The 25,158-nt window shown below is 41.0% G+C and overlaps 1 protein-coding gene across 14 annotated transcripts in view; it reads right to left on the reverse strand.

Annotated features, from left to right (window-relative positions):
* CSNK1G1 (casein kinase 1 gamma 1) overlaps positions 1 to 25,158 on the reverse strand; it is a 258,375-nt gene that overhangs the window by 137,723 nt on the left and 95,494 nt on the right. For 13 of the 14 annotated variants that reach the window (XM_073363225.2, XM_073363224.2, XM_073363223.2 and 10 more), the window contains one exon: positions 12,737 to 12,777. In XM_073363225.2, coding sequence (XP_073219326.1) covers positions 12,737 to 12,777 — 41 coding nt within the window. Of the gene's footprint in view, positions 1 to 12,736; positions 12,778 to 25,158 lie in introns of those variants that run through there. The other variant, XM_073363219.2, reaches the window with a different exon arrangement.

Here is a 25,158-nt window from a genome sequence, read left to right on the forward strand (position 1 = left end):
ACTTCTCTAATTTCAGACTACTCACCTTTTTTAAAAAAAGGAGTACTTGTGGCACCTTAGAGACTAACCAATTTATTTGAGCATAAGCTTTCTTATTTAAATTATTTTTATTTAAATCTTATTTTTTATTTAAATCGGATTTTTTTGATAAAATGCTTTTTGAGGGAAAAACCTATCTAAAGATAGATTATAGCTCAAAGGTACCTCATCATGGAATGGAGATTATAAATCCTAATTTATTGTATGAGACAATATACTCATGTGATGTTTAAGAAAAGTTTTGTAAATGAGTTTCAATACTTCACGGATTACGGACCCAATCTTATTGGGTTCTAGAGGCTACTGTATAGATTATTTAGGTTAATCTTTCTATCAACTCAATGGGACTCAGTGCTCAGTCTAGAAGATACCATCAGAGATGCTTAGTTTTGTAGTTCTCAAACTGTGGATTTGTGTCTCCAGAGATAACGTGCTTGTTAACAGCAAAAATGTTGATAGGTATGTAGAGAGATAGGTAGATGTGAGAAATAACAGACCTCAACCCTATTGTCCCTTTGCAAATTTGTGTACACAGAGTCAACCCCTTACCTCTCTCTAAAAGTGCAAAGTTTCAAAATAGAAGATTGCTAGGGGCAGATTAGATCTGAAAAAGGAGAAAAAGTCTGGAGATAAATGTAAGAAGGGAGGGGCAGGCAGTGGAAACAAACGTGAAACTGTTTGAGCAGCATATTCCAGAAGTCTTGAGGTCTTTCTGAGTGTAGCCTTCATTGATTTGAGATCTACCATACCATTTTCTCGCTAGAAGGGAAAACATATAATGGCAGCAGGCCGTAAAAGAGACCCAGTTTGGGAATATTTTAATGAAGTTCCTCTACCCATGGGTAAGATAGGCATGGGTGCAAAATTTAAACAGTTCAAAAAAGAAATGCAAGGCCTGGTTTTCCGAATGAAACATCATCATGAGAAGTGTTCCTTCTCAGGAGGAAGCTGCTGTTGAAGATGAAGGGAACATGTGTGAACATGCAGGATCTACCTTCAGGTTGGTAAATTTTTTTTTCATGTCATCCTTCTTTCTTAAGGACTGCCTGTCTTCCTTCTGGACTATTCTTGAATTCTCATGTTTACAAAAAATATACTTGTTACTCTATGGTACTATCATTTTAGATGCAGTTGTGATAAAAAATAAATAGCTGAAATTGGCAGATCTTCCTTTTACAATTTCACCTTTAAAGTAGTACTGAGTGTCAGTGAATGCAATGACTAATACTAAATGAGCAGTATGGTAATAATTAAATAATTGCATTGACTCATTTTGTTTAGGAGAATCCATCCTCAACATACAGGCTTCTGAAGACTATTCACCTTCAAGATCACCCTCATTTTCTACCGTTTCAGAGTTATCTGGCAATTATAGTGTTTTGGTCACAACACGTATGTCACATAGCTACAGTATATGACCTGCAACAAAAAGAAAAAAAATCTCCATCATCCAGAAACAACCATAGATAAGTTTGTGATAAGAACCAGCAGATTACAAAAAGAGGTAATTGACGAAAAAATTGCCCAGCTTGTTTATGCAACAAACTCTCCTTTCCGTATAATTGAGAACCCACACTTCATTAACATGGTTCAGTCATTAAGACCAGGACACAGTCCACCGAACAGAGCTGATATAGCACGCAAATTGCTGGATAAAATGTATGAAAGAGAAATTGAGCAGAGTGCAAAAGGTCTAGAGAATAAAATTGTTAACCTGAGTCTTGATAGGTGGAGCAATGTCCACAATGATCCTGTTGTATGTGCCACAGACAATGCTGTAAATGTATCCAAGATGAGACAAAATTATTTAGGAGAGAGTGAAGAGAGTTCCAAGCTAATAATATACGCTTGGGGTGCTCATTTGATGTGCCTCCTAGTCAAAAGCTTCAGTGTTCCAGAAATAAAGGCTCATGTTGTTGAAATTTCAAAGTACTTCCGTAACAACCACTTTGCAGCAGCTGCTTTGAAAAAAGTGGGAGGAACCAAGCTAACTCTCCCACAAGACGTGTGATGGAACTCAGTAGTGGACTGTTTTAGGCACTATATCAAGAACTGGCCTAATCTAATGACAGTTTGTGAACAAAATTGTGAAAAAATAGATAGCACCGTCACAGCCAAAGTTCTCAACATTCGGCTTAAGAGAAATGTTGAACACATGCTGAATACCCTGAAGCCTATTTCTGTTGCCTTGAATAAAATGCAGGGAAATAGCTGTTTTATTGCTAATGCTGTTGAAATTTGGAAGGAACTGAGTGAGATCTTAAAAAGAGACATATGCAATGACAGAGTTAAATTACAAGCATTAAAAAAATGAATGGAACAAGCACTACCTACAGTTCATTTTCTTGCAAATATTCTCAATACTCGGTACCAGGGTCAAATCTTAACTGCTGAAGAAGAGGAGTTGGCTATCACATGGACATCCAACAATCATCCCTCCATAAAGCCAACTATAATAAACTTCAGATCTAAGGGTGAACCATTCAAGAAATATATGTTTGCTGATGACGTTTTAAAGAAAGTCACACCAGTGAACTGGTGGAAGTCACTTAAGCACCTGGATTCAGAGACTGTTGAAGTGATCATCTCACTTTTAACAGCAGTAGTTTCTTCTGCAGGTGTAGAAAGACTATTTTCTTCCTTTGGACTAATTCATTCCAAATTGAGAAATTGTTTGGGACCTGAAAAAGCAGGAAGGTTTGTTTTTCTTTTCCAGATTATGAAGAAACAGGAAAATGAAGATGAAGATGACTGAGTTAGCTGCACAAGCCAATAATTTAAGTTTCTCAGGTTGACCTGGCTGATGTAGTAGATTTAATTTGTTTTTTTTTTTTAATATTTCATTTAACTATTTTGATTTAAAAAAAACCTTAATGTTTAACTAAATTCAAAAATTCATATGCTTGTTTCATAGAATATCAGGGTTGAAAGGGACCTCAGGAAGTCATCTAGTCCAATCCCCTGCTCAAAGCAGGACCAATCCCCAACTGAATCATCCCAGCCAGGGCTTTGTCAAGCCTGACCTTAAAAACCTCTAAGGAAGGAGATTCCACCACCTGTCTAGGTAACACATTCCAGGCTTCACCACCCACCAAGTGAAAATTTTTTTCCTCATATCCAACCTAAACCTCCCCCTCTGCACCTTGAGACTATAACTCCTTGTTCTGTCATCTGCTACCACTGAGAACAGTCTAGATCCATCCTCTTTGGAACCCTCTTTCAGGTAGTTGAAAGCAGCTATCAAATCCCCCCTCATTCTTCTTTTGTGCAGACTAAATAATTCTAGTTCCCTCAGCCTCTCCTCATAAGTCATGTGTTCCAGCCCCCTAATCATTTTTGTTGCCCTTCACTGGACTCTTTCCAATTTTCCACATCCTTCTTGTAGCGTGGGGCCCAAAACTGGACACAGTACTCCAGGTGAGGCCTCACCAATGCCGAATAGAGGGGAACAATCATGTCCCTCGATCTGCTGGCAATGCCTCTACTTATACAGCCCAAAATGCCGTTAGCCTTCTTGGCAACAAGGGCACACTGTTGACTCATATCCAGCTTCTCGTCCACTGTAACCTCTAGGTCCTTTTCTGCAGAACTGCAGCCTAGCCGCTTGGTCCCTAGTCTGAAGCAGTGCATGGGATTCTTCCGTCCTAAGTGCAGGACTCTGCATTTGCCCTTGTTGAACCTCATCAGATTTCTTTTGGTCCAATCCTCTAATTTGTCAAGGTCCCTCTGTATCCTATCCCTACCTTCCAGCATATCTACCACTCCTCCCAGTTTAGTGTCATCTGCACACTTGTTGAGGGTGAAATCCACGCCATCCTCCAGATCATTTATGAAGATATTGAACAAAACTGCCCCAGGACCAACCCTTGGGGTACTCCGCTTGATACCAGCTGCCAACTAGACATGGAGCCATTGACCACTACCCATTGAGCCTGATGATCTAGCCAGCTTTCTATCCACCTTATAGTCCATTCATCCAGCCCATACTACTTTAACTTGCTGGCAAGAATACTGTGGGAGACCATATCAAAAGCTTTGCTAAAGTCAAGGAACAACACGTCCACCGCTTTCCCCTCATCCACAGAGCCAGTTATCTCGTCATAGAAGGCAATTAGGTTAGTCAGGCATGACTTGCCCTTGGTGAATCCATGCTGACTGTTCCTGATTACTTTGCTCTCCTCAAAGTGCTTCAGAATTGATTCCTTGAGGACCTGCTCCATGATTTTTCCTGGGACTGAGGTCAGGTTGACTGGCCTGTAGTTCCCTGGATCCTCCTCCTTCCCTTTTTTAAAGAGGGGCTCTATATTAACCTTTTTCCAGGCATCCGAGACCTCCCCGATCGCCATAAGTTTTCAAAGATAATGGCCAATGGCTCTGCAATCACATCCGCCAACTCCTTTAGCACCCTCGGATGCAGCGCATAGAATCATAGAATATCAGGGTTGGAAGGGACCCCAGAAGGTCATCTAGTCCAACCCCCTGCTCAAAGCAGGACCAATTCCCAGTTAAATCATCCCAGCCAGGGCTTTGTCAAGCCTGACCTTAAAAACCTCTAAGGAAGGAGATTCTACCACCTCCCTAGGTAACGCATTCCAGTGTTTCACCACCCTCTTAGTGAAAACGTTTTTCCTAATATCCAATCTAAACCTCCCCCACTGCAACTTGAGACCATTACTCCTCGTTCTGTCATCTGCTACCATTGAGAACAGTCTAGAGCCATCCTCTTTGGAACCCCCTTTCAGGTAGTTGAAAGCAGCTATCAAATCCCCCCTCATTCTTCTCTTCTGCAGGCTAAACAATCCCAGCTCCCTCAGCCTCTCCTCATAACTCATGTGTTCCAGTCCCCTAATCATTTTTGTTGCCCTTCGCTGGACTCTCTCCAATTTATCCACATCCTTCTTGAAGTGTGGGGCCCAAAACTGGACACAGTACTCCAGATGAGGCCTCACCAATGTCGAATAGAGGGGAATGATCACATCCCTCGATCTGCTCGCTATGCCCCTACTTATACATCCAAAAATGCCATTGGCTTTCTTGGCAACAAGGGCACACTGCTGACTCATATCCAGCTTCTCGTCCACTGTCACCCCTAGGTCCTTTTCTGCAGAACTGCTGCCTAGCCATTCGGTCCCTAGTCTGTAGCTGTGCATTGGGTTCTTCCGTCCTAAGTGCAGGACCCTGCACTTATCCTTGTTGAACCTCATCAGATTTCTTTTGGCCCAATCCTCCAATTTGTCTAGGTCCCTCTGTATCCTATCCCTCCCCTCCAGCGTATCTACCACTCCTCCCAGTTTAGTATCATCCGCAAATTTGCTGAGAGTGCAATCCACACCATCCTCCAGATCATTTATGAAGATATTGAACAAAACCGGCCCCAGGACCGACCCTTGGGGCACTCCACTTGATACCGGCTGCCAACTACACATGGAGCCATTAATCACTACCCGTTGAGCCCGACAATCTAGCCAGCTTTCTACCCACCTTATAGTGCATTCATCCAGCCCATACCTCCTTAACTTGCTGACAAGAATACTGTGGGAGACCGTGTCAAAAGCTTTGCTAAAGTCAAGAAACAATACATCCACTGCTTTCCCTTCATCCACAGAACCAGTAATCTCATCATAAAAGGCGATTAGATTACATTAGATTAGGCCCCATGGACTTGTGCTTATGCAGCTTTTCTAAATAGTCCCAAACCACTTCTTTCTTCACAAAGGGCTGGTCACCTCCTCCCCATACTGTGCAGTCCACTGCAGTAGTCTGGGAGCTGACCTTATCTGTGAAGACGGAGGCAAAAAAAGCATTGAGTACATTAACAGGATGTGGAAAAAGTTACTAGGTTGCCTCCCTCATTCAGTAAGGGGCTCACTCTTTCCTTTTGTTGAAATTGAATACATAATGTAGTTGTTTTAGTTAAATGAAACAATTTAAATGTCTGTCTGATGATGTTCGCCTCCTAAAATACAGCATGGCAAGAAAGTCCTCCAAATATTAATAAGTAACCTGTTGAATTGGAGATAGTTCACCTCCCAGTGACCTCAAACATCTGCTTCATTTACCAAAGGTAATTGAAGCAACCAATCATTCATTTTCTGATATAGCTGTAAAACTAATCTGAAGTTTTCAAAATAAATCACTTTAAAAATGTATAGTGTGTACCTTCTAAAAAGGAAACCTACATCTATCTCCGAGTTGTGAAGAATATGTATTAAGGTTACAACAACCAACAAGAATGCACTTATGTAGAAATCCATGATTAAATCAAGTCTTCCTGACTAGTGATTTAAATTAAATCCACCCTACATCTGAAAACCAATGACTGAATACGGTTCAGCTATTAGTGCGTTAACCTATTGCTCATACCCAGTGTTGACACTGCAGTAATAATGAAAGCGGAGAGGGATCCTATGGCCATGGTAGGATTGTTAATAGGGTAAGGGCCTCCAAGAAAGAAGATTAATACAGAACACAAAGAATCCCAGCAGGTATGGGGGAGATGGAAAGAGGTGACATTTCCTACATATGGAAAAAAAGCTAGCATTTCCTACTCTCAACTTTTTTAACAGGTTCATAACCTGACAAGGAATCCAATAAGACAAAGATCTACCTAGTCTGCTTCTGAAATTCAGTTTTAAAAGTATGGGAAAGTTAAATCAACCTAGACCTTAGCAGAAGTTTGCCTGTAAAGAAACCAGTTGCTATCTATAAGTGACTTTAATGTTGATTAAAAGATGTTAAACTGCAGCCCCAGTGAGTTAAGACTTCTAGGCCTCCACAGAAGGTACTGAGTGCAGGCAATAGCTGTACAGGTTTACCCCACACTGATGCAATATGCTGAGCTCTAACTGGAAGGGCAGACCTGAGCAGATAATTCAGTTTCTAGTCTCATTTTCAAACCATGTCCTGTCCTGCAAGGTTTCTAGGCCCCAATGTCCACAGATTTCCATTGAGTAAGAAATACAGGTTAAGGCCTCCTCTTCAATTAGTAGAAAGATCTTGATTGGAACTTGAACTGCCTACAAGTTGTTCAAACCCCAGCCAAGCCTCTTTGTTCCCTGGCAGAAAAGACCTGCCTTGGGCTGAAATCTCTAGTGCTCAAATATCCAGAGATTAATCCATGATTAAATGTCTAGAAAGAGACAGCTGGACTATCATCATCAAGGCTATTCAGCCCATGCATGGAACAGAAATAGGCTACTGCTTTGCTACATAAACCCCTCATTTTCAAGTTGGAATCCGGTTGTGTGACAGAACTGGATGAGAAATCTATCCATCCAGTAGACCCACTAACCAGACTACCTCCTTTAAGTGGTGGAAGTAAATTCTGTGGCAAAAAGTGTTTATGCAGGGAGGAATGGGGATGGATGGTTTCAACTGGCAGAAAAGATGCAAGAAGAAAAAACTCTGAAGATGCACGACAATATCTACAAAGATTCTTAGTTTTGTCAATCCAACACCCACAAAGGTAACTCTCCACAGATTAGAACAGGGAATGCTGGCTTTTATTTATCAAAGATAATACCATGATTCCTAAACTTGCCTCCCATTTAGATTTAACAGGAATTCTAAGATTCCTTTACAGGGGGCTCTGGAGGGATAAAAAAAATACAGGCAGAACTGCAGCACTGACTCTCGGATTCCAGAGAGAATCCCAAGAACAGTCAGAGCAGTAGGAGATTTTGCACAGAATGCTCTCCTTTGACTTGACCCCAATGATGCACACAAAAAGAAAAGACTGTTCCCCTAAAGCAAATTTCTTCAGAAGAATATGCTGATCACACAGCTATTTTATTTCCCTGTCAACCTTCAAGTTATTTTCAAGGACAGAAAATTCTCTTAGGACTTTAGCTCAGCTGAGTCATTGCCAAAGAAAATTTTAAAAAGAAAGCCTTGTAGAAGCCTCTGCTAGTGAGTGAGACAGAACTACATGTAATAATTTTTAGTCTAAGAGTCCTTTGTATATTACTGGCTTCTTTCCATGAAGGGAATTATTTATACCATTGCTAAACAATCTTCATAAAACCTGCTTAGTGTAGAAAACAAAAGCACAGAACAGCTGGATTTCTGTTTTTGTTAAAGCTGCAGGAGCCTATTTCATGTACACTCTTTAAATGAATGAGTTTACAAATTGGATCTTTATTGTACAGTATGATCTGAGGAGCCCACAAGACCTAATTCTGGTTCTGACAGACTCCGCAGGTAGACTGGGAACACCACCCACACCAGCTTTTTAAAAGCATCAGGTGCACTTAATTTCTATGTGCAGTGAACAGAGTGTGTTGGCTGCATGTGCAAGCTAGAAACACATTTGCACACTTCAAAAATTTCAGAAAGTAGGTGCCAAACTTTTCTGTCTGATTCCACATCTGTGAAAATGGAAAGAAATGTTAATGTTTGTAAAGTGTTTTGAAGATTCTTGACATCCTGATTTTGATTATGGGCTCTCCCTTCTCTTCCAATCTCAATACTATTTTCCTGGCTTTTCACCTTGACAGTTCACAATCCACCAGATCCAACTGTAACATGGTTCCTCTCTAATTAATGAATTAGACACTCAGCTCTGGACCAGCTCCCCAGTCATCACCTTAAGCATTCTCTTAACCATGTCTTCACTAAGCACTGCTGTCCACTCTTGGCCCCATTTCTCCCTATTTTGTGCCAGTATCATTTGTGCCAATATTTCAATTGTACAGCTATCTGAACAAGTTAGTGACTAAGCAGTTATGCACTCAGAGCTATTACACAAATACAAGAAATCTGGTCCCTATTTCTGAGTTCCCTCCCTTTTCCCCTGATAACCATCTATTCAATTACATGTATTTCAGGTTCTCACATCCATCAGTTTTGTGAATTGTAACTGGTCTCTCCAATAATAGACAGCATTAAAGCGGGGTGGGCAAACTTTTTGGTCTGAAGGCCACGTTAGGGAATACAAATTGTATGGAGGGCCATGAATGCTCTCAAAATTGGGGTTGGGGTGCGGAAGGGGGTGCACGCTCTGGGGTGGGACTAGGGATGAGGAGTTTGGGTGTAGGAGGGTGCTCTGGGCTGGGACTGAGGGGTTCAGAGAGTGGGAGGGGGAATCAGGGCTGGGTCAGGGGGTTGGGACGTGGGGAGATCTCAGGGATGCAGGCTCTGAGCAGCGCTTACCTCAAGCGGCTCCCAGAAGCAGTGGCATGTCCCTTCTCCGGCTCCTTCGTGGAGGCGCAGCCAGGCGGCTCTGCATGCTGCCCCATCCGCAGGCACCGCCCCTGCAGCTCCCATTGGAGCATGTAGGAGCCGGAGCAGGGCCATGCCGCAGCTTCCGGGAGCCGCGTGGTGCGGCCCAGGACCCTGTACCCCAGCTGGAGCCCCGGAGTGGGGCCAAGCCGCATGGTTTGGCCCCCGACCTGGTGCCCCAGCCAGTCCCTGACCCGGTGCCCCAGCCAGGCCCTGACCCCTCGCCCCAACTGGAGCAGGGCCGAACTGCGTGGTGCGGCTCACGGGCTGGCTTAAAACAGCCTGTGGGCCACAGTTTGCCTACCCCTGCATTAAAGCCATAGAAGGGCCGCTTCAATCAACAGAAGAATTGAAATTCTTTGGCTGCTTGCGAGAAGCATTTTTTCTTCAGTCAGTTTGCCATGGTTTTGTCAAAAAGTTCCGAGTAATTTTCTGCTCAGTGTTTGGATGCCACGATTAATATGACTAGAGAATCTATTCCCAATTCTCAGTATATACACACTTCCTTGGTACTGGGTAGGATGCCATACCTTCAGCTGCACAGCATATAAAGAGAAACATCCACTACAGGAGAAGTCTTGCAAGAAGTCTTTCACAAGACAATGAAAGAACTCACTGTACAAAGACGACCACACCTACGCTGAGAGCCCTCAGATTGGCTGGGAGCAACTAGAAGTATTCCTCCAAAATGGTCCAGCTGATGTTTTACTCCAAAACAAAAAATAAAAGGAAGCCACAGGTTCCAAACTAGCTCAGTATCATAACAGATGCAGGTGGGGTGGAAACAGTGAGGGTTTACACAGCTTTACAAGAAAGTAGTGTGCTTGTCCCCCTTACGATAGACAGCCAACTAAGTACTGCAAAAGGACATTTCTCTTTACCGCTGGCCTGGTCTTCATAAAAAGACCAGATAGTTTGGACTTACTCCCAAGGAGAAGGTCCAAAATTTACAGAGGCACAGGCTATAGTGCACATTGGTCCCTTGACACTACTCTCAAAACCAGACACTACAACAGTAGAGATGGGGCAGCTCAAGAAGCAAATGCACTGTATACCTACCCAACATGACCTGCAAACACTAGTTTCTCATGGGCAGGAACTGCCTTTCTGCCCTCCATAAAAAAGGAAGGACTGTCTTGTCAGCGGAATTCCTCTCAACTGCTGCCTGCGCACAGAAGTAGCATAGCTCTCCTTCAGTGCAAAACCAGAGAAGTTGGGCATGCAGTTCATGTTCTTCCCTTTCTTCTAATGTCTAGGGGGATAGAATAGCTCAGTGGTTTAAGCATTGGTCTGCTAAACCCAGGGTTGCAAGTTCAATCCTTGAGGGGGCCATTTGGGATCTGGGGCAAAAATTGGGGATTGGTCCTGCTTTGAGCAAGGGATTGGACTAGATGATCACCTGAGCTCCCTTCCAACCCTGGTATTCTATGATTCTAACTAGATTGCTTGGTGCTGCCTGTGCGAGAAGGGCGTGCACCTCTGAAGCTCTCAGGAATCAAGAGATAGTTTTAGATGTTACCTGAATTGAGAGTGAAATCTCTCTACTTCTCTCCTCCTGGCCTTGAGAACAGAGGGTTTGGAAACATGTAGTTGGTCAATCTCCTCCAAGCAACAGTTTGGAGCTTCCTAAGGAGATGGTCACACTGACCACACTTAACAAGTAGGCAACATCTGCCAGCTGCACACAACTAGGAAAGTCAATGAAGGGATGGACTGATATAAAATGCAAAACTAAGAATTCTGAATACCTGAATTAGGTTTGTTTTTGTTTTTTAAGTGCAACACAGATGGAAGTTGAAATTTATATATTCAAGCTTTGTTTACATTTCTGTAACTAAAGAATAACTGAAGCTGGTCCTAAATGGTTGAGTTCCAGTTAAGTGTCTCTTGCACCTCTTTCCTGATTAAGTGTTGTGAAACACCTCAGTTTGGTGTAGTACATGTTCTTATTTTACAGGGCACAGAGGATAGGTGACTTGGCTCTGGCAGACCTGCTAGACCTTAACAAGTTAGACAATTTCCCTGACCCCCACTCTCATGTTTTAACCACTGTCAGACTACAATGTGTCTATTTGTATTATAGAGGGGCAATTAATCAAAAGGAAAGCTGTATTCCAGCCATTTGCTATGCTTCTTTAAAAAAAATTTCCATCACAATTCACTGCAGCTGTTGGGAGAAGGAAGAGACAGGAGAACCCACATCATGTGTGCTCCACATTACAGGCATTGTACATGAAATGAACACCATCTCCCCTGAGGAATATAATACTGGACATGTAAAAACACTCACGCACTCTTTATCCAGATTCCCAAAAGTCAATTGCATGCCACTAAAAGGACAGAATCCAGCCCTTTTTCACATTTTTCATTATAATAAATCCTCTATAGCTGTCCATCTGATTATGCATATATAAGGTGGCCTGGATGAAGGTATAAGTAATTCAGGGAGCACTGTAGTCTTCAATTTTGGGCACTCCTCAGATTAAGGTGGAAGGAAACCAAGCTCTTGGAAGATGTGGCAGACAAGGCTATGCCTACTCTAGCAAACTCTTGTCATTGTCATTTAAGGAGTTTAAGGTATGACACCATACGCTTGGAGTTGCACCATCCCCAAAAGAGACCTCTTTTCAGCTGAGATTTTCCCCTGCTTCCTCCATCACTACTCACAACGAATATGGAGCACTGCACAGCTTGGTCTCTACCTTTTAACCTGTTTTGCTGCAGCCTGATAACTTATCGGTAACTTGGGCACTGCATACAAAATGGAAAGCTTCTTACATGCCATGGATAAACTATGGCTTACTCAGACATTGTTCAGAAATCAACTATACAGACAGAGAACTAAAGAATTAGAATAGTTTAAATGAGTTTTCTTAAATAGGTTATTAAAAATAGAAATTGGTTTTTTTTTATTAATTTGCTTTGGGGAATGAGGACTTTTTGGTTGTCCTTTATATTTTCGAAGTATACAACTTGGGTTTTTATGGAATCAGAAAAATAGCTGGTTGATAACATGTTTCCGGAAGTGCTCAATGTGCTAAGTGCAGTACAAAGGAAGGCACAGTACCTGACACAACAGGCTTGCAATCTTAAAAAAAAAAAAAAAAAAAAAATTGCTGGGGCAATGAAATCATGGACACAGACAACCATAATTCTAAGGTGGCAACATTTGAACATATAAGTGATAACCCAAACAGCACCATTCACTAGGATCTACATGATATCCCCTACACCAACATTCCAGTTTAAGAAAGGTGCCACAGCTATGCTTTTAAAATTCTCTAAGCATCTATTTTAATTGAAAAATCTTGTTCTCATTCAATATAGTACCCTAGCCTAGGATGATGATCTCACCTCTGTTCAGCCACAGTTCAGTATAAAATAAGTGTAGGGTGAAAAAGCTGCCTTCTGTGCATGACATTTGCAACTGTCAAGATATTTTTAAGTAATACAACCATTAAATTAAGGTTCTACTTACCAGTTTGATCGCTACATATTCATTGGTATAGAGATTTTTGCCTGTGAAAAAAAGAAAGACTTTCAGTATCACATATATGACAGATAATATTCCTAGCCTAAGGAGTCATGCATGATAAAGTCTCATTGTGCACTGTAAGTGCAAAGAGCAATTTAGACAATACAATGAACAGACCGAACATAGGTATAATTATTAATAATCCACAATAAGTATTATAGCTCACCAGGCTAGAATAGAAACAGCTTGCACTAATTCAGGGTGGACAAAAATTGATTTAAAAACATTAAAGTTGATTTTTACTTAAATCGGATTTATTTAAATTAAAGGCTTTTTAGAAAATAAACCAATTTAGAATGGATTATGACAAACTACGTTAAGGCCTAAACATACTATCATCTATAACAAATATTAACCAGTACACATCCACTGCCATTTTAAATAGAGTCAAGCCACTCAACAGGTAGAAGTCACTGACAAAGCACATCAAACCAGAGTTTGTTGAAGTGTTAAACCAGCTTTTGAAAGTAGTAGCCTCTTCTGCAAGTGCAGAGAAAATATTTTCTTGATTTCAGTTTATTCAACTAGTTTAGTTCAATAACTAGTTAATTCAAAGTTAAGAAACCAATGGGTGTTGAAAAGGAAAAAAATCTTATCTAAGAATCAAGTAGGTGTGAGAGGATGAGATATACTAATTCTAAAGGTTTCAGAGTAGCAGCCGTGTTAGTCTGTATCCGCAAAAAAAAAAGGAGTATTAGCGGCACCTTAGAGACTAACCAATTTATTTATTTCGATCCAAACAGAGTTGGACACAAATTACTAGATTCATTTTTTTTTACTTGTAATTAAGAAATGCTCATAGTTTTCTAAAATAATAAAACATAACAATTAGGAATCTGAATAAATGTCAGTTAAGCTAACAAATTGCTTAAATACATTTGTATAGACAGTGTTCTCCTGATTAACAAAGAGCAGCACAAAATTTAGTGTAAAGGCTCTATTTTGGTTACATTTACTCTGTACCGCAGTGCAGATTATGGGGATACAAATAGCAAAGAATTGCACTTTAACTGCCCCGTGTGGACGTTGCTGACGCAAATTAAAAGGCACCTACTCTGTGTTAACATGGAGAATTACATTAACATGAACGAGGGACCTTTTAGTTTGCGCCAGCAGTGTCCACACGGGGCAGTCTGAGTGCAACTTTTTGGAGTGCTCTGCAATTCACAGCCCCGTAGTCTGCACGGTGCCGCAGCGCGCACAAGCCTCAAATTGAAAATCAACATGTTTTAATAGTTACCAATTAATGAAAATCAACCTCTCTTTACAAAGATAACTAGCGTACAAATACTAAACACAATTCAAGTCAATTATTTAAATAGATTTAAATCAGCAAGCAGAAAACCGCGTTATTAAAGTTGGTGATTTAAATAAATCCACCCTGCACGAATTAGCAAGGTACCAAAGTTTTGCAGTTCACTATATACACTGACTGATTTATTACCTGTGCAGCGTTCATGTTCAAAACATATATTGAGTGATGTTCCCTGGGCATTTTATGCTTTTTTATTTGTACCACACCCAAAAAAGATATGCGAGGCACCTTTCTATAGTTTGTTACAAATGCATTCACATCACAAGAAACCAAGAGAAGCTACTAAATCTTACTGCTTTCAGAATTAAGTCTCCTCTAGGAGCATGAATCAGGCTAGAAATTATACGCAGTCGCTTTACTGGTTTTCAATGCTGAGGCCTATGATGGAGGTACACCTACCTAATAACGTGACAGGAATACTGCTTTTACTTCTACTGCACTGCATTGGCACAGCACTTGCATAGACGTATTTTCTGTACTTTAACAACACAAAGACTATCCTTAGAATCTGGAAAGATCAATAGTACTCTGATGGCTGCAAAATGGAAATACTATTGAACTGCCCCAAAGCTGAACTATTATTCACTTGCAGGTAATGAAGGAAAATAGGGCATGTACTATGGCATAGGAGGTAAAAATCAGTGTTCTCAGGATCTCAAAACATGGGGAGTATATCAGTTTTTTTCCATCATAGATCTCACAGTAAAATTGTTCTCATTTTACAGATGGGGAAACTGAGGCACTGGGTGGTGAAGTAACTTGTCCAAGGTCACCCAACAGGCTAGTGACTGAGCCAGAAATAGAGCCCAGATCTCAGTCAAAGTCTAGTGTTGTATGCCCTAGGCCACACTGCCTCCCGTCTGCCAAGTTTTCAAAAGGTGCCATGAAGTCATTTTTAATTAAGAATCAATGGGAATCTTGTTTTACTACATCAATGTAGGAATTCAGGGACTAAATATTGAAAGTGTGAATTTCAGCAGACAATAGCAAGCAGGAACCTACATTGTAAATGAAGCAGAGGCAGAAGACCTCATGAGACTGAGCTAGTTTGCAGTATTAGCTTCTCTTGGGTCTGCTAAGCATTCACTTCAGTTTCTGCAGTAAATGAGGTATTCAAGGCCAAGATAAGACAACATGGGTAAGACGTCAAATTTGTCTCCAATTAGCGACATGCTTGGAGCCAGCTAAAAGTTGTGCATAGTGGGCCATCCAAATGTGCTATCATATCTGGAGGATTGCCAGCTACCCACCCTCCATTTGTCTAGCCACAAGAACAATTCTATAACTAACTTTAAAATGCAGCAGTCCAGCTGCCTAAGCTGACAGGGATGAAAGGTGCTAAATGTACTACTAAGCTAAAGGTGCTGCCTCTCAGGGCTTCCACCTGGGATGCCTAACTGACAGATGCCACACTGAGTAATGTTCATTGGTCAAAAACATTTTCCAGAAGCTGGATTTTACTACAAAGATGCATAGACTGTCAGTCTCAATCCGTTAAAAAGCCATATTGTTTAGTGCTACAGGAATCACAAGGTCCCAGAGCCTGGGCTCCAGCCTGAGCCTGAATATGTACATTGCAATTTTATAGCCCCTCAAGCGCAAGTCAGCTGATACAGACCAACTGTGGGTGTTTTATTGCCATGTAGACATACACAAAGAGAAACCTCATGAAATATGGCGTATTGCAGGTCAGTCATGAGCACTCCCAGTTCACTCATGCATCTGGCTGAAGTGATGGCGACTAAAAAGAAAACCTTCATGCATAGATATGACATGGAACATGTGGCCATCAGTTCCAAGGGTAGTCCAGTACATACTGAGAGTATCAGGTTGAAGTCCTATTGCAGTGCGAGTTTCAACACTGGTATAAAGGTTCTAACAAGACCTTTTGGGAATCGAATTGTGCTAGGGTGAGTAAAGATAGAGGCTTCTGTTGGAGGAGGCAGACCCTCCAGCAAGCTGACAGAAAGTCCTGAGGTCCTGGAGATAGTCTAAAATAGCAAGGATACTTGTTGATTCTGGGGATAACTGATTTTGTTGCATCCAAATAAATAAACGTCTCACTTTAGCTAGGCAGCATTTTCTAGAGGAGACATTTCTGCTGTAATGGAGAATAGTTTGAATGGCTTCTAATCATGAAAGCTCTAGGTCTGGCACCCCTCTGAATCCCAGGCCTCAAGATGAAGAAGGTCTAGGTGATGTTCTTTTCTGACCCAGAAGAGGTCGGATAATGATGGGAGGATGGGTTGACATTCAGAGGAGATCCAGAAATGGGAACTGTCTGGGCCAGTTGGGTGCGACAAAAATGTTACAAATTTCATCCCCGTTGTGACAAACTTTTCACAGAACCTGAGGTAGCAGGGGGTAGAAGTGCCTCAGGTGGTCTGTCCAGGATAACAGAAAGGCATCGCCCTTGGAGTCCTGGACCTAGGGCTGCTTTAGAGCAGTATTAGTTGAATTTCTTGTTCATCTGAAAGATGAACAGGTCCCAAGATGGTGTTCCCCACTGTCATTCAGGACGGAACTGCATATCTCCCACTCATGGTCTGTGGAGAGGTGCCTGCTGAAACTGCCACAGAATTCTGTGTAGCTCGTAGTTATGGCGCTGAGAGTGTGATGTGGTTGCTGATGCACCAGTTCCATGACTTGACTGCCTCTATACAGAGAGGATGCGATTTTGCTCCACCCTGGTTTCATGTAAAATATGGTTGTCACATAGTCTGACATTATGGATATGATGAAACCGTATAAGCGCTGCACTCTAGGTGAACTGCCCTCAGCTCCAGAAAATTGATATGCATTCTGGCCTCCCAAGGAGACCATGTGTTTGTGCTGAGTGATTGTCCAGGATGGGAAGCCCGCATACAAGAGATGCGTCTGAGATAATGGTCATATCGGCTGGGGGTGGAAGGAAAGGGACTCTCGTGCACACATACACCATAGCAGGGAAGCTGTGACCTTGAGAAGGACTATCACCTTGGTATTCATGTTGTCTCTGTCTGATGAGACGGGACCCAGGCCTGCGTGCAATTGAGATGAAGCCTGGTTCTGCTCAATATCTTCATCAATGATTTAGATAACGGCAAATTTATAAAGTTTGCGGACGATACCAAGCTGGGAGGGCTTGCAAGTACTTTGGAGGATAGGATTAAAGTTCAAAATTATCTAGACAAAATGGAGAAGTGATCTGAAAAAAATAGGATGAAATTCATTAAGGACAAATGCAAAGTACTCCACTTAGGAAGGAACAATCAGTTGCACACATACAAAATGGGAAATGAATGCCTAGGAAAGAGTACTGCAGAAACAGATCTGGGGGACTTAGTGGATCACAAGCTAAATATGAGTCAACAGTGTAACACTGCTGCAAAAACAGCAAACGTCATTCTGGGATGTATTAGCAGGAGTGTTGTAAGCAAGATGCAAGAAGTAATTCTTCCACTCTACTCTGCACTGATGAGGCCTCAGCTGGAGTATTGTGTCCAGTTCTGGGTGCCACATTTCAGGAAAGATGTGGACAAACTGGAGAAAGTCCTGACAAGAGCAATACAAATGATTAAAGGTCTAGAAAACATGACCTATGAGAGAAGATTAAAAAAATGGGTTTGTTTAGTCTGGAAAAGAGAAGATTGAGACGGTCATAACAGTTTTCAAGGACATGAAAAGGTTTTTACAAGGAGGAGGGAGAAAAATTATTCTCCTTAACCTCTGAGAATAGAAGAAGCAATGGGCTTAAATTGCAGCAAGGGTGGTTTAGGTTGGACATTAGGAAAAACTTTTTCCACTGTCAGGTTGGTTTAGAACTGGAATAAACAGTCCAGGAACATTGTGGAATCTCCATCATTGGAGGTTTTAAAGAGCAGGTAAGACAAACACCTCTAAGGAATGGTTTAGATAATACTGAGACCTGCCATGAGTGCAGGGCCTGGACTAGATGACCTCTCGATGTCCCTTCCAGTCCTATGATTCTATTAATGGCATTACGTAGGCACAAGCAGTCATGCAGCCTTAATAAGGAAAGACAGACCCTGACTATGGTCCATGGTCAGATGGTAAGCTGTTTTATGTTCATGGCCTGGAATCTGTTCATACGAAAGTAGGCCTTCACTGATGTTGAGTCCAGGGTTGCTCCTATAAAATCTATGGTTTTCATGGGAGTCGCATGGGACTTTACATTGTTTACACAGACATCCAATGATTCCAGGAGACAAAGCAAGAATAGTGTCACCAACTGGACCTCCTTTTTGGATCTGCCCATCAGCAGCCAGTCGTCCACATATGGACAGACTGTGTGGCCGTTTTGTCTCATCAGGGCGACCACCGAGGAGACCTTTGTGAAGACACAAAATACAACATGGTTTTTAAAGGTTTAGTAGGTTCAAACCACTATAATAGTCCATTTATGGTGTAACATGCAACAAAGCACTGGTATACTTACATTTCAGTCATCTTCCACACATTTCAAAGCTTTGTAGTATACAACTGAAACAGACATTGGAGCTATTACATCTACTAAATAGTGTACTTAGATTTTCAGAAAACTTTTGACAAGGACCCTCACCAAAGGCTTTTAAGCAAAATAAGCTGTCATGGGATAAGAGGGAAGGTTCTCTCATGGATTGGTAACTCGTTAAAAGATAGGAAACAAAGAGTAGGAATACATGGTCAGTTTTCAAAATGGAGAGAGGTAAATAGCGGTATTCCTCAAGGGTCTGTACTAGGTCTAGTACTATTCAATATATACATACCTGATCTGGAAAAAGGGGTAAACAGTGAGGTGGCAAAATCTGCAGATGATACAAAATTACTCAAGATAGTTAAGTCTAAAGCAGACTGTGAAGAGCTACAAAGGGATCTCACAAAACTGGTTGTCTGGGCAACAAAATAGCAGATGAAACTCAATGTTGATAAATGCAAAGTGATGCACATTGGAAAACAATCCCAACAATACATACAAAACGACAGGGATCTAAATTAGTTGTTCCCACGCGAGAAAGAGATCTCAGAGTCACTGTGGATAGTTTTCTGAAAACATCTGCTTAATGTACAATGGCAGACAAAAAAGCTAACAGAATGTTAGGAACTGTTAGGAAAGGACTAGATAATAAGTCAGTAAATATAATGCCACTATATAAATCCCTGGTACACCCACATCTTGAATATTGTGTGCATTCTGATCACCTCATCTCAAAAAAGATATATTGGAAATGGAAAAGTTTCAGAAAAGGACAACAAAAAATTATTAGAAGTATAGAACAGCTTCCGTATGAGGAAAGATTAAGAAGACTGGGAATTTTCAGCTTGGAAAAGAGACAACTAAGTGGGGATATGACAGAGGTCTAAAAAAATCATGACTTGTGTGGAGAAAGTAAATAAGCAAGTGTTATTTACTCCTTTTCATAACACACAAACTAGGGGTCACCAAATGAAATTAATAGGCAGCAGGTTTAAAACAAACAATAGAAAGTATTGCTTCACACAACACACAGTCAACCTGTGGAACTCTTTGCCAGAGGATGTTGAAGGTCAACACTATAACAGGATTCAAAAAAAGAACTAGCTAAGTTCTTGAAGGATGGGTCTGTGATGGGTTTGGTCACAGAGATTCCCTTGGGACTGTCACGTGATGTGCTGAAATTACCTCTGAGCCTGTTTTCCCTCCCAGCTTGGGACTCCAGAAACCTGCCTTGTTGAGCCAGATATGCTAGCCTTCTGCAACACAGACCCAGGGTCTGGGCCACGCCCTCAAAGCTGCAGACTTTAATTGAGCAGGTTACCTGTCTCCAACACCCAGCTCCCAATGGGATCCAAACCCCAAATAAATCCATTTTACTCTGTATAATGCTTATACAGGGTAAATTCATTAATTGTTTGCCTTCTATATCACTATATTCTATATCACAGCTGTTTGTTCCCCCAGGTATTAATCACTTACTCTGGGTTTATTAATAAACAAAAGTGATTTTATTAAATATAAAAAGTAGGATTTAAGTGGTTTCAAGTAATAACGGACAGAACAAAGTAAGTCACCAAGCAAAATAAAGCAAAAACACCCAAGTCTAAGCCTAATACATTAAGAAACTGATTACAGGTAACATCTCACCGTCACCAATAAGCTTCTTTCACAGACTAGACTCCTTCCTAGTCTGGGCCCAATCCTTTCCCCTGATACAGTCCTTATTAGTTTCAGCAGACATCTCAGGTGGTAAGCAGGGGTTTTCTCATGACTGGCAGCCCCTTTTGTCCTGCTCCACCCCCTTTTATAGCTTTGGCACAAGGCGGAAATCTTGTCTGTGCTTGTCCCCACCCCTGCCTCATCAATGGAAAAGTACAAGGATTAAGATGGATTCCAGTATCATGTGATATGGTCACATGTCCCTGTAAGACCCCTAGCCTACATTTTTCCTGGGTTGGCCCACACATAGACAGGAAGGCTTGCAGGTAAATAAACCATTTATAACCAATTGTCCTAGTCAATGGGAGCCATCAAGATTCTAAGCCATCATTAGTGGCCCACACTTTGCATAATTACAGTAGGATCTCAGAGTTATACTTCATATTTTTAGCTTCAGATACAAGAATGATACACGCATACAAATAGGAGGAATATATTCAGTAGTTTATAACCTGTTACGACACGTTACAAGAGATCTTTTGCATAAAGCATATTCCAGTTATATCATATTCACACTCATAAGCATATTTCCATAAAATATATGGAATGCAACGTCACAGGGTCCATCAATGGCTATTAGCCAGGATGAACAGGGATGGTGTCCCTGGCCTCTGTTTGCCAGAAGCTGGGAATGGGCAACAGAGAATCACTTGATGATTACCTGTTCTGTTCATTCCCTCTGGAGCACCTGGCATTGGCCACTGTCAGAAGACAGGATACTGGGCTAGATGGACCTTTCACCATATTGGGTGAGACCATCCTTGTATTCTATTCATGGTGAATAAGAACACAAAGAAACAAGCTAGGCAATGGGTAGAATAGCAAACACACCCCATGCACAAAAAAGCTTGAGAAAAGGGTACAAAGTAGTAAAAAGCCACCCCTCACAACACCCAGGAAACAGAGGTGCAGAGCAGAAATTAAGAGAAAGCACCATCTCACTTCCAGCAAAGAGTTTTCAGATCTGACTTCTACCAGGCAGGAGGTTTATATAAAAGTTTGAAGCTCTACAGCAATATCCTGGAACAGCATCCCTAGAGGAACTCAGCACCCTGCCTTCCTGAGCATCTGGAAGTTAATGTGTAACATTAATAAATAATAAAGGATAATGAAGTTTTAGCTTCTGATACTGCAAACACTTATCCGCATGCTTAACATTTCAATGGGTCGACCCAGTGTGCTTAGTCAATGGATCATGTGAGTAAAATTACATAACTATTCAAGTGTTCATAGGATCAGTGCCTTCATTTTCAATATTTGGTTTATGCCTATAGCAGTTTTGTAAAATTAATATACTCTATCCATAGTGGCATTTAAAAAAAACAGATGTATACATTTTTAGTTAGGTGGATTTTAAAGTTGCAGCGGCACAGATTTACACATTAGTTTTTACAAATCCTCGACCCAATTTAAAACAATGATTATTTTTAAAAGAGTGAATTAAATAGTCTTTATTTAAATTGCTCCATTTTCATTTTCTCAGGGCTGGCAGAATAGCACTATTTCTTGTATTTGCAGTTGGTACAAGGGCAGGAGATGCTAAAAATTAAGGAGAGAGACAAGTTTTCCTCTAAAGACTGACTGAATTGCTACCTAAATCAGATCGTTTCAGGATGCAATTGAAGAGCTTGACAGGAAGGAACTGTTAGAATAAAGCCATTAGGCAAATCAGAGAGACTTGGACTGAAAGCACCAGACTGAAAAATACAATTAGGATAATAGTTGTAGATGAATTGATTTCTTTACTTTTTGCGAAGTAGTAAGTTTTAATATTTAATAAAAATTAGTTATTGATGTCCACAGTCTGAACCCTACAACTACTGTACAAATAAATTGTGTGCCTAAGTGGGAAGTAAACAGCAACAACCGCAGCTCAGAATTTAAAAAGTTTGAGAGACAGATTTAGACTGGGTAAAGACAGTGTTTTTACATGTTTGGATAGTACCTGAAACTGTGGGCCCTAACGTGAGTGGACCCTCTGGGGTTACAGCAATATAAATACTGAACACCAGTAGAGCTATTTGAGGTCAGGGTGTAGGACTAACTTCTTCTATCCTTCTCATTGTCTTAGAAATTATCTGAAAATTCTGAAGTCTCTATAAACTCCAACTGGAATGGGAAGGAAAAGCTCAAGAGTTATAGTGGGTAATCCCACTTGTAAAACGTCATGAGTTCCAGAGTTGTTTTGAAATGATGCATGATTAAGGTATAGCTCAAGTCTTTTCAAAGATGTGCAGAGAGTACACGTGGATGCCCTACAATTCTCATGGAGAGAAAGTAATCTGAGTCAAATTTTTCATTGAAGATCTGTTAAACTGTAACAGTCAATCAGACAGATACTTAAATATTGTATTGGAATATAACATAAAAATGGCCATACTGGGTCAGACTAGTTGTCCATCTAGCCCTGTAACCTGTCTTAGAATCCTAGAATATCAGGGTTGGAAGGGAGCTCAGGAGGTCATCTAGTCCAACCCGCTGCTCAAAGCGGGACCAATCCCCAATTTTTGCCCCAGATCCTTAAATGGCCCCCTCAAGGATTGAACTCACAACCCTGGGTTTAGCAGGCCAATGCTCAAACCACTGAGCTATCCCTCCCCCTGCTGCCTTCTAACACCAGCCAGTGTCAGATGCTTCAAATTGAGTGAAGAGAACAGGAAAACTACTGAGTGATCCATCCAGTCGTCTAGTCCCCGATTCTGACAGTCAGAGGTTTAGGGACACCCAGAGCATGGGGTTGCATTTCTGACCATATTGGCTAATAGTCATTGATGGAATTATCTGCCATGAATTGATCGAATTCTTATTTGAACCCGGTTATACTTTTGGCCTTCACAACATCTCCTTGAGTGGTAGCAGCTAATTTTGACCCCATCATTTTTTATGTATAGTTAGCTGTATGTTTTCCAATGTGCAATACTTTGAATTTCATCTGCCATTTTGTTGCCCAGTCACCCAGTTTTTTCAGAACCCTTTGTAACTCTTTGCAGTCAGCTTTGATCTTACTACCTTGAGTAATTTTGTGTTATCTGCAAATTTTGCCAAAGATCCCAATACAGATCCTGTGAGACCCCAATACTTACCTTTCTCCACTGTGAACACTGGCTGTTTATTCCTACTCTTTGTTTCCTAGTTTTTAAACAGTTGTTGATCCATAAGAGGACCGTCCCTTCTATCCCATGACGGCTTACTTTGCTTAAGAGTCTTTGATGAGGGACCTTGTCAAAGGCTTTCGGAAAATCCAAGTACACTATGTCCACTGGATCACCTTTCTACACAAGCTTGTTGATCCCCACAAAGGTAATAGATCAACAAGGCAGGATTTCCCTTTACAAAAGCTGTGTTGACTCTTCCAACCGATTGTGTTTATCTATGTGTCTGATAATTCTATTCTTTACTATAGTTTTAACCAATTTGCCTGGCACTGAAGTTAGGGTTATTGGCCTGTAATTGCTAGGGTCACCTCTGGAGCCTTTTCTAAAAAATCTGTGTTACATTAGCTATCCTCCAGTCATCTAATCCAATCTAATCCAGTCATCCTCCACTTGCTGGAGGATTCTCTGCTCCTTGAGGTCTTCAAACTACAATTTGAGGACTTCAATAGCACAGATATAGGTGTGAGGTCTTTTTTAGGAGTGGTGGGTGAAATTCTGTGGCCTGCATTGTGCAGGAGGTCAGACTAGATGATCATAATGGTCCCTTCTGACCTAAATATCTATATCTATGAATCTAATAGAAAGCGATATTAGAAAGCATCTGATTTAAGCGATAGGTTAAAAACCAGAGTTAGTAGTTCTGCAATTTCATGTTGAGTTACTTCAGAACTCTTGGGTGAATACCAGCTGGTCCTGGTGACATAAAACTGTTTAATTTATCAGTTTGTTCCAAAACCTCCGCTACTGACACCTTAATCTGGGACAGTTCCTCAGATTTGTCACCTAAAAAGAATGGCTCACATGTGGGACTCTCATTCACATTCTTTGCAGTGAAGAAAATGACCAAAATTTTTCAGCATGATGCCTGGTTACTGTTCTGATGTTTATGTTTTAGAACCCTACTATTTATTTTTAAAAACCTTCTCAAGGGCATTCTTAGGCACAATGACTTAACATTTAGACAGAGATCCAAATACACATAAAACATAGGTCCCTAATACTATATTTAGGCATGCAAATAAAAAGGGATTTGATTTTCAAAAGTACTGTGCACACTTGTCATTCCCATTAACGTCAGTGAAATTTGTGGGTGCTCATTTTTGTCAGGATAAATTATTCTGTTCCAGTAACTTGTTTAAGCTATATTCGCAAAAGAACTCTTTTGCCAGTATAAGCTGTGTCTTCACTAAGGAAGCTGCTGGCATAGCTTTACTGGCACACCTTACAAGAGGAGACAAGGACGTTGGGGACATGGCACTGCATCAGTTTATGCTTGATTCAGGTTTGGATTGTTTTCACAGAATGAGCTATAAAATTTTAAAATAAAAACTGATTTCATTAATAAGCTAGTAGCATTAAGAAGCTTTTCCAAGTGAATAACTATGGATGTATCTACACTGCACATTCCTAACAGAGTACAGCCATACCTCTCTCCAGATGTGAACCAGTATTCTTCCTTCAAATCTTTAGAGCTTAATAGTTTGAATTTAGCATTGCCGCATTTGCTGTCATTTTTAAAGCAGATGCACTTGCAAGTAGTGACCTCTAGTTTGGACCCTGCAGATGTTCCAGACTTTTGTCTATTTTTGTTTATTATAGAAAGAACAGCCAGCTAGCTGACCTTCTCACACCACATTTTCATGGTAGTTTAACCTCTAACAACCAGCAATTTAAAGTCACAGCAATCTATGCAAGCTGGGAGTGCTGTTCAGTCTGACAT

The sequence above is a fragment of the Lepidochelys kempii genome, chromosome 10 (assembly GCF_965140285.1).
Source record: "Lepidochelys kempii isolate rLepKem1 chromosome 10, rLepKem1.hap1, whole genome shotgun sequence".
Classification (NCBI taxonomy): domain Eukaryota; kingdom Metazoa; phylum Chordata; order Testudines; family Cheloniidae; genus Lepidochelys; species Lepidochelys kempii.